General features: G+C 38.2%; 1 protein-coding gene across 1 annotated transcript in view; it reads right to left on the reverse strand.

The window, feature by feature from the left end:
- Nucleotides 1-10,144, reverse strand: part of LOC106172762 (ski oncogene-like) — a 30,321-nt gene extending 20,177 nt beyond the window's left edge. Inside the window, exon 1 of the mRNA XM_086995037.1 lies at nucleotides 8,758-10,144. Coding sequence (XP_086851163.1) covers nucleotides 8,758-9,669 — 912 coding nt within the window. The 5' untranslated portion in view covers nucleotides 9,670-10,144. The remainder of the gene's footprint in view (nucleotides 1-8,757) is intronic.
- Between the last annotated feature and the right edge of the window lie 1,061 nt (nucleotides 10,145-11,205).

Raw genomic sequence — 11,205 nt, forward strand, 5'->3', positions numbered from 1 at the left:
GCATTATCTCCCGTGTAATCAAAAAAGTGGCTGTAAGTCATGATGGTAGTTTCTAGTTACATGTTAATATATTCCATAAACTTTTACATTCCATCTCTTCTGCATACACATATGAGAGAGAGAGAGAGAGAGAGAGAGAGAGAGAGAGAGAGAGAGAGAGAGAGAGCACATATGCATGTATGGCATGAAGTGCACACCCATGCATGCACATACATACATACATATCCAGGCAGATTTACTTGACAAGAAAAAGAAAGTTCCCTGCCAAAAAGCATAGTTACAGATATACACAGAACCAAAACCACTACCAAAATCATCAAGCAGAACTAAATGCAAGATGAGGGTACCCTTCAATCATTTATAGTGTAACATAATTTTAGAGAAAAATTATTTGGGCAGCATATCATAAACAGCTGTATAACATCCGGAGTATTTCATCTTTTTTATTCTTACTAGTGAACCATGTTATAACAATGCCTTTATTTGATTTATCACTGCTGGTGTGTCGAGCTTCATATACCACTACATGAAATACCAACAGGACATTTTTTTTTACATATGTTTATCCCAATTTTGGCCTGAAGCCAGTTCAGACTCTGTATGTTGCCAAATGAATGCTGCAGTTTTTTTATGTATATACAGCTTCCTATTCCTGTTGTGGTCATATTCTGCCCTGGTTATGGTAATATCTTTTGAACTGAACACAATCAAATAATTTCAACTGCTCAAAGTAGTGCTTTCTTTTCAGTTCCGTTAAATTCAATTCCATAATTTTGAAAAGTGAATTGGGATTTTCTTTTTGAATTATTTTTAAACAGTATCTGAAACACGCCCACTCTCTCTCTCTCTCTTTCTCCAGACATCACAACATTTCATCAATATTAATCAAATATTTAACACATTTTGGCTTTTTTTTAAAACTTTTTTTGCTTTTATCTTTATTCACACAGCATAAACAAATCATAACCAAAATAGTTTTAAATCCAGCAAAACATAATGCCCAAACATAATGCCCACTGTTTCATGCATTTTTAAAAAAGGACCACAACAGCCGCTTCTGCAGGCTTCAAAGAAACAAAAAAAAAGAAAGATATATGGAAGCCATGCTTTTTGTGTGCCAGCCCCCATATACGCACGTGCCTGCATCCGAATCCAGGTCAAAATTTAACCCAGATCAACCAGTCAAGGCCAATTGTTCGTAAACAGCTTTATGCGTAGAACTGGAGTCAACTTTAATCGTTTTATCTATGCTCTGTTTCCATACCCAAGCAATGGTCACACTGTAAATTACATAACAAAGTTATAGTCTCAACAAAGATCTGGATCTCTCAAAAGAAACTGGTTCTCAGTTTTATTTTAAGCAGGAATATTGAATCCCATATCAAATTGCCTTATTTGATGAATTTCACCACAAAAAAATTGGAAATGAAAATTGATTATTTGCTAGATGAAAATCTTAATTACATTGTAGCTGTAGCATTGTAGCTACAACTTAAGCTAGCCAAGCACAATACGTATGACAATTATCTGTGGGTTTATACGGCCATGTGCTAACCAAACTTGTCAGTTCTTCATTTCCTTTAAAACATCACTCACTTTCATATTATTTTTTTAATTACACTTACTAATAAGACAATTATTTTCAGCAAAGCTTCTTTTCAATAAACATGGTATAGAAGCAGCAAAGCCTCAGACTTCCAACACAACAGCCCGTCAACAACACCTCCTAGATAATGTGCTTGAAATGCATTTGGCCCATCCCTGCAATCTTTTAAGAAAGCTGGTACTTAATGACTTTCCCTTAACATCACAACCCTGTCTCTTCGCTATCTGATGAAGTCTGGTGTCTGGACGAGTAAACAAACCGCTGTCCCTGGATCTGGTTGCCATTTACTCTAGATTCCCGATGGACTGATAGGGCGAATTCACACCAGATTAATCTTGACTGGTTATCTGACGAAATTGCACTGCAACCCTCCATTGAAGAAATTGATGCATTGGATTGATTAATATGTCTGAATTGGGGGGTAGGGGACTCTCTATGCAGGAAGTTAATTACAGACCCCACTGTGCATTAACTGCATTGGACCACATGGGACAAAACTCTTTGTCATCCCGCAGAAAGTTTGGCAATATGTTTACCATCTAAAAGAGTCCTAGTGTGGGCAGTGGTGTCACATTTGGCATCCTCGTATATCATCAGAGATCAGCATTCCTTGTCTGTGCGCTATGCATGGCTACACAGCTGTGTGGCCTGCCATCGTAGTTCTCAGACAGATTTTGAAAAAAAATTAGTCTCCCGGGTAAAAACTTTTCCTCCTCAAAACCACAAAAAATGAGTTTTTGAAAAAAATTCTGGCCAAAAATAATGCCAAACCGAAAGGAGATACAATGAGTGGGAAAGAAAGGAACTTCTTAGTGAGAAAATATCCAAACCGCCAACCACAGAATTTTTGTCTACCACAAAACCCCCTATACTGGTTGTGTAAAAACAAAATTCTTCTCTTGTCCCTTCCCCTCTCAAATTTAAGACTGAGTCACACGGGTGACAGTAAATCTAATTATTTTTCTTGAAAAGAGGGCCTCCTGTTCTTATGGTGACACCTTATCAATATTTTTAAAAACATTACAGCATAATGATTGTACCTGGAACTTCTAAGTCATATTCCTATTATCGCAAGGTAATGGTTATAACTGACCTTGGAAAGGTTTTCAATCGCAAAGTCCAAAAGAAAACACAGAAAAACACATCCAAATGCATAAATACAAAAGGTTGGTTTTATGTTGGTCATATTATAAATACAACCTCAAACCTCATCTGTCAAAAAGACAAAACAATTATTTCAATTTTGGTACGTTTACCACTTGATGATTGCACTTAATTTACTGTCTTACCTTCAAAACAACAAAATAAAGATTGATCAGCATTATTTGGCTTAAGACCTTGAAAAAAAAAAAAACAACAACAACAACAACAAAAAAAAAAAAAAATTGTTATACTACATGCCGGCTTCATAAAAATGGCCAGAATTAGCTGATTTTTAAAATGACAGACTCCGATAAAAATTTTCTAAGCATTTATCATTTCCAAAAACTTAATTTTCCATAGGTCCAACAGTCCCCATCAGATTTGAATTTTAAAACCTCAAAAAGAAAAAAATCCGGAATTCTGTAGAAAAGCTTATGTCCAACTGATCCAAAGGTGAATATGCATTTGGATATACACAGTTAGAAGGAATGAATAATTAGAATTTATTGGTATTGAAAAAGTAATCACAACCTACTTTAAGGACTAATTTGCACAAACAAAATGCCTCCTTCTCCTGTACAACTGAGGCTCCATGTACTCACATAGCTACATGTCTAGGTCTTTGCGGATAACCACAAGTACATATCAATAGCTACATAGCCAGTGCAAACATCCTTGAAGGCTTATTGGCTGAAATACTCTTTTTTGGACATGACTGCAATATAACAAACATTACGTGGTCGTTTTTTTTCTTTCTTTGCAATACGAGAGGAACGAAACAATTGCATTGCTTTGCATGAAGCTTTTAGTGCTAACAAGTATTGGATTTTGCCAAGCGTTTTATAGATGATGTTCATAAATTAGACAAATTTGTACAGAAAAAAAAAATGAATGTGTTAATACTAACGAATTGGTGCACATACTAGTGAATTGGTGCATCATAATGGCAGCACTTAGTTTTTTTGATCACGATTCTATGACTCAGTACTAAATTCTAAAATGATTCAACAACCTTCCTAAAATTTTTTTTTTCACTTTTGTGAATCGACTAGCCCAAAGGTTACCTGAGTATATAGCTACCGCATGCACATACCCTCTACCAGAGCCACAAATTTTTTTTTCACTATATATATTCACAGATATGTCTCTAGTTAAATGATGGGACTTTTTTGCATGTTAGAGAAAAGTGCCCATAATAATAATAATCTACGGCCCTGGTTAAGGGTACAGCACGCACAAAAGTGGCTTACGTGTGGCACGAAACTGCACCCATAGACCTTTTGGTTGTTCTAAAGGCTATTGTTGTTTTTGTGTTTTTTTATCCTCGTTGACCCTATAGCCTCATGCACATCTGATTTCAGAGATATCCCCCTACTAATGATAGTGTTGTCGAAACTAGAGGACATTATTATAACTGCCTTTCACATGAGGTAAGAAACATCCTCAAAACATTGATTATTTAGACACCCAAGTCTTAATGGTTTCCAAGCAGGGAATATGAGCTGTGTCTAAGAGATTAAGAATTCTCCAGCTTCCTTCATTGCACAGTATTTACAGAGCATTCTTTCCCTCGTAATGGAGCATAGGATGAATTCTGGATGATCTTTATTTGCTAAGATTTGTAAAATTGATGGAGCAAGGGATGAATTACTTGCTATAATTAATGAAATAAGCCCTCCTGTATCCACCTAGCCTATCAAGTTTTCGTAGTAAATCTTTTCCACAGAATCGACCTTTAATCGAGACAATGACTCAAGTGCACACGAACCAGCTGGGGCTCAACGGCAAGCACTTTTATGGACCCCATTTCCATAAATATTTCAGAGCATTTCCCTTTTCTGTTAAAACAAAGCCAGTTACGAGTTTAGGGTCTTTTAGGTAGCAGTTTCCTCGAGCAAATGTTGTCATGACAATTTTACTGAACATGACCCATGCAGTCTACTACATTATCTGTAGGTCCATTATTTGTTTAACGCTGTAGGGCTTATATTACAAGGTTGAGATAATCTTACAGACTATCCAATTTTAGCAGTCTAACCTAACAGCGGCCAAAACACACAGAGCCCAGACTCAATAATTTATGGAGTTTAAGTTCAAAATCCTTGGGTGTGATTAGGAAGGTGGGAAGGTGGGAAGGGGGGGGGGCTGGACGGGATTTTTTTAAAAATTGTATGTTTAAATTATTGGAAAATAAAAGAATTATGTCCATCTTCAAACAGTTGTAATATTTTGGACAGTGGTCTGAGCTCAAAAGAGTTTTCCATGAAACGACCACCCCGCCTACTACCAAGTCTCAATAATTCATGAGGCGGATCTAATCTAGTAAGCAAAAAAATATGGAGTCATTACATCATGAGTCTGTAGACAAATCTTTTATGTTCATATCAAGTAGACTTTGCAGTAGCAAAGCTTCCTTTCATTCCCTGAGCAACAGAATAAAATCAATGCCCATCTCAAAGCTACATGAAATCAATATATCTAAGTGAAAGAGTAAATAGCATGGTTACATCACAGCTCCTTCATGCATACGATATATAGATACATATACAACTGAAATATAGATACACAACCGTCTGTTTATGAGTGTTTACATGGATTTGCGAGAACAATGTTGGGGAAAAAAGGTCTAAGAGTATGAATGCACTTTGCTGTAAAGGTTTCCACAAGGTTTAAATACAACGTGTGTGCGTGTGTGCTTGCATGTACAGGAGTGTTGGCGACAAAAGTTGGTCGCGTGTATGTGATTGCTTATTAATATTAGAAGGGGTAGGAGGCGAAATTGCTAACGCACGCTTGCTCATGCACTTGCACGTGAAATTCCCTGATCAATACCAAACTAGTGCGCTGAAAGAAAAAAGTAACATACACACAATAACAAACATAATGCTATTACATTCGTGATCTTCTCAGATATATCCTAGTGGGTGTCGAATTGCTAAAAAAAATTCAGCCAGTAGTTTTCATTTTTCTTGTAGTCTCAAGGAAGCATCTTGCAATGTCTGGTTAACAGAAATAGCTAAAATGCCACTGAGCAGCCTGCTAACCACAATGAGGCCGACCTTTCTGCTCCGACAACCATTGGCAGTCTCTATAATTATCTGCCACTCTCTCTGCCGCGCCAATATCAGCAACCAGATCTGAAACCACTTCAGTGCAGACACCTTAATTCCAGGTGTTATAATAATGCATAATTCAGAAGTCCCGCCATGAAATGTAAAAGACCCCCCATGAATATGCTCATTTGTTCATCCTATCTGGCTCTTACACAAACCACAAAATGGCTGAAGCACTTGAGTGGTCTGAAAAATATTTGGATGTCAAACCACGATGTGAAATAACTGACACACTGCTGCTTAATCTCTTGAGAGAAAAAATTGTTAAGAAACTGTTCAGAATAAGTTATGAGGACCTAGCTAATGCGGATTTACTCCATGGGACTCCTGCTGAATGCAGTCAGATTAACAGACATTATAAATTGGCATAAAAAGACTACACATTATACTGTTTGAATTATTCTGAACCAACTTAAGTAGTATCCCTTTTTAAAAATGCAAGTACTACATCAGATATTTATTTCACATTCCTACACAATGCGACTATTCATGCAAACCACAAACACGTTATCAACTAATCATAATGTCTCAATGTTGTCCTCAGTCGACCTCTGATATTTCGGTGCAACACACGGTCACCTGTTACTGGTAACTCAAAGTTCAACATTTTACCTTTATGCATACTAAACGAAATGTGAATTTTGTTAAAAGGTGTTCATCTGGACAAATATAAAAAACAAAAAGCTGAAGGTATTTTTCAGTCACTTTGACAAAGATATGTAAAGAATTGTAATCTATTGTTTGTGCTTTATCAAGAAAAATATCCACCATGAAATCCGCTTATGTCACCAATCTTTATTGAAATTATTCAGTCCAACTAGTAGTCATTTTTTCTATCAATTAACCTTCCAAGTCACCCCACTACAAATCCTACCCACGATGAGATTATCTGGGCAATAAGCTTTACTAAGAAACGTGCAAATTTAATTGCAATTATAAAGCATCATATCAACAGAATGGCTCGCATGTAACAGTTACTAATCTTTATACAATAATAATTTCACGAAACTGTATTCAAACAGGGAATAACAGGATGCAGGTTATGAACATAATGACTCGAGCAATTAGTTTCTTCTTCCTTTTTTTAAAAGTTACAATAAACAACTTTCAGTGTTTTTATCTATTTTAATGACTATGTAAGATGCCCCTCCTAAATATGCATCCCCCCCCCCCCCCAAACAAAAAATAATAACAATAACAGTAAAATAAGCATAAATGGCAGACGAGGTGAAAGATAGTGGGACAGTAAAAGCTATTAAGGGCAGACACTCCTGTTGAGCACTTTGCTATCATTCCAGGTCATCAGTAGACAAAGCTGCACAGGCGTCCCCACCTGTCTGTGGTTAACTTGCAGATGGCTGTCTTTAAGATGCCATACGCCATCTCCTACCTCCCTTTACAAACAAATTAACTGTCTACATTCCTCTCTTCCTCCCTCGCTCTCCCTTCTATCCTCTTGGTTGTCTGCAAATCTTCCTCCCCTCCCCCCTCTTTCTTTCTTAGGTTATTCGATTCAGCTCATTTCAGTAGCATTAGAACTAGCATAGACAGCCCACAACATGAGAAGCTGCATAAATTATGATTATTTCAGAAAAACATTTTATAGGTCATCTACTCAGAACATAACTGTCTCTAATATTGACAGAACATTTAAGCCAACCTAACCACTCAAGTTTTTCTTCCAAAGGGGTATTTAGAATGGTAACAAACTAAAATGACATTACCAGAGGAAAAACTATTGGCATGATCTTTTTTGTTTGTTTTGCTTTGTTCAAAATCCTAAAGAACCAGTAAACTCCCTATGCATGCTAGCAGTTTGGTAATCTCATAAAAACTGTTTGGCTTAAAATAGTCTTGCTCCGCTCTTAACTTTAAACTGGTTTTGTGGCAGATGACAGTAAAATAGCCCTTTGAAAATTGGCCCAGTGCCTTCAGTGAACAAGTGTTAATTTGTGTCGAGAAAGACTAGCCGAAAGATATGTTATTAGCATTGCAGTTACTGATCATGTTATTTATCGCTTTGAGTTCTGAGGCATCTGCTATCAGTGTTGTCCTTCAAGGTATGGACCCAGGCAATAAAATTACTTTCAACTGGTTCAGAAAAATGGATGTAGGAATATCAGGAATTTGCTGAATAAGTGGATGTGAGGAAGGGATGAAAGTCATATTTTTTTAAAATTGATTTTATCTGAAAATTCTCGATGACAAATATATATTACAAATAACATTTTTTTCAGTTATCAAAACACATGATGGAAATGGGGGGGGGGGGGGGCACTGCCCTCTTAGCGTAAAAAGGCGTGCCATTAATCAAACTAAAATCTTAACTTAATGCCATTTTTAAAGACCAGTAAATTAAAGAGAGTTAAAATGCCCATGTTTTCCGAAGAAATAATTTCCCAACTTTGAACTTGCTTGCTACAGGTCTAGCAATACTTTTTGTGCCATTTCAAGACTTCAGCCTTGAGATTACTATCATTGACCCATAACATAACAGACAGGCTTACACACATAAATCACCCCCTGGTGTAGTTTTACTAATGAAATGAAATGCTGGGGTAGCACTAGCAATTTTTTTCGCTTACCCAAATCACCACATTTTTGTCAATTTGTTATCAAAATGGTTATAATTTGGCTAAAACATGTCAAATCAAGACCTTTTTCTTTAGCCAATTTAAGTCAGTTTTAGCATTTGGCTAAACTGGTGGGTGTTAGAGCTACCCCAGAAATGATATACTTTCTGTGCTTTCCTTGGCAGCACACCACTGATTAGAAGACCAGAAAACCATAAACAAAGGAAACACAACATTTATAATAACACAGTGATCATAATGACAAAAACACGGAATGAAACGGAATATGGTGCCATTAGGCCTTTATAGTATAGACACTTACCTCTTTTCTCTTGAGGCTTGTATTGAATCGATCTTTCATTCTCTCCAGGATACTCTGTAGCTTGTCCTTGCACTCTTGGTCCTTGGACAACAACAGATAGGATCTCCAGTTGGCAGAATCGAACCCCCAGTGACAGGTCCTATTCTCCAGGGCTTTGTGCGAGTGCCCCACGAATGTCATTACGCTGAACAGTCCGTGACAGTCGCAGCACTCGATGCAAGGGGAATCCGGCGAGGTGTACATCTCGGGGTTGAAAATCCCCTTGCACTTCCCGAAACATTCGTGGTACACCTTAAAGCTGTTGGGGGAGGGCGGCTCGCCTGTGCGCTCTGGTGAACGGTGCAGGAGAGCGTTACAGAGCCTCTCCGCGTCCGTTTTTGTGATCAGTCCGCAACTTGGTGCGGGAAAGGGGAGGATCCCTCCCATTTTCAGGCTCTGCAGCTGCTCCAGGCTGCAGCGCGAACAGTAAATATGCAGCTCATCGCAGACGCTGTTGATCTGCTGAAGGCTGAAGTCCCGAAGGACTGTGTTTAGGATTTGCGGTAAACAGAGTCGTTTCTCTCCACCTACAACGAAACAAGCAATGGTCTCCCCTTCCAACACCGTATCCGATCGCTCGCCCTTGGCAACGTCTATGGGGGTGAATACGGGCATGGATTGAACAGGAAAGGGTGGGGAAGCGTACACAGAGTCATACTCACATTTCACTAGTGTACGCTCCTGTTTTAAGGCTTCCGTGACCGCCTTTCTGTACTTCTCCAGTTCGACGTGATCCGCGCTTGTCAGTTTCGCTGGATTCCACGCGGCCGTGTATCCGCTCGGGCCGCTCAAACTGCGTATCGCTGCGTCCTGATAACATTTCAGTACTCTCTTAAGGTGTGGATTGTACGACTCCGGGACAATCGCATCCATACTTTTGCTTAAAACGCTCTAGATTTGCGGTAAACTCTCTCGCTCCTTTCTCGCATGTGTCTGTATACGTCAATGGCTTCCGTAAGGCTAAAGCTCTCGTCTCGTCATGAGCTAATTTGCATAGGTATGGCTGTTCCGGCTGGGCGTCACAACCCCCCGCAAACTGTCTGTGGTTTTCTTTTGCATTATTATTATGTTACATGTGGTAGATATATTCACTTTTGTAATGCTAGAACATTTTTCAAACTATTAAGATATAGTTACACGATACTTATGGCGGATGAACGTAACAGCTAGGGTGTTTATTTACATGCTATTCAGACACCCTCCCTCCGTATCCCTAGAACAATATTACTAGGGCATTGCGCATAATTTTCACCTATTTTCCATGTGGGTCATATGTACAAGCAAAAAGACACATCCCTGATTTGGTGCAGTTGTTTCGCTTTTCAGGGACGGCAACCTTTCCGGTGATTCGCGCGTTTTTGATGATATTGTTTTGTCTAGACGGTCATCCAAGTGAGACTAGACGGTAATTACCACTGACCTAGCTGACGTCAGCGATGACGTTTCGGCTGGTGGACTCGGTATAAACATTCAGTGGTATTGATTTCTGGCCAACAGATTTCCATTGACCTAGTTCTCGTTTGTTATATAATATTTCCATTCGCCAAAGCTGAAAAGCGGTATCAATATCTGAAATATAACACCGCCAGTACACGAGGGGAAACGGAGCGTGAATCGTAAACAACGAATCATGGAAATACGTTTCTAACTACAACCTGTCTTGGATAATTATGTAAAAACCTGCAACAGCCAGACGGAGCGGTTTGAATGTAAACCGTCTTGTTTTCGCTTTTGTGTTCCTCACGTGATTGAAATATAGCTTGTTGATTACATTTAATCTGGTTAAAAAGAGGTCATTAAAATACGTTTGAAATGGTTAAAGACTCGACCGTGTTTTGTCTGCGCAATTATAAGCGGTAGATCAGTAGATGGTATCAATGGTCATTTCCATCCTTAACGACCTCATCAGCTGTTTTGATACGTTCAACCCGCTTCGTTCTCGCCCGAATGCTTTTGCAGAGAGAGAGAGAGAGAGAGAGAGAGTATTTAAAAAATTATAAAATTCACGATAGAAAAAGAAAAAAGTTGCCGTGGTTAGATATTTGTATTCAATTAAATATTTGAATGATATGAATTCAAAGCAAATTTTTTTATGGCGCCATCATTTTATTCGATAAGTATCTAATATCCTACGCCTTTATCGTAGTTTTCACCACTTTTATTTATTTATTTATTTATTTATTTATTTATTTATTTATTTATAACAATATATATATATATGAGCTTCCGTATTAAAATACTCTGTTTTCCTGGTCAATGCACTGTATTGTTGTTCAAGGTTTCCGAGCTACAAGGTCCCCAGTTATAATGTTAGGTGCAAACAATACAGGGACATCTTGAGGAACAATGGAGTGCACTTATCAACCAGACAATCTGAGGTGCGCATAGATGACTGTTCAGTCATTCAGA

This window comes from Lingula anatina, chromosome 9 (genome assembly GCF_051362555.1).
Source record: "Lingula anatina isolate TDL-2025a chromosome 9, LinAna3.0, whole genome shotgun sequence".
Taxonomy (NCBI): Eukaryota; Metazoa; Brachiopoda; class Lingulata; order Lingulida; family Lingulidae; genus Lingula; species Lingula anatina.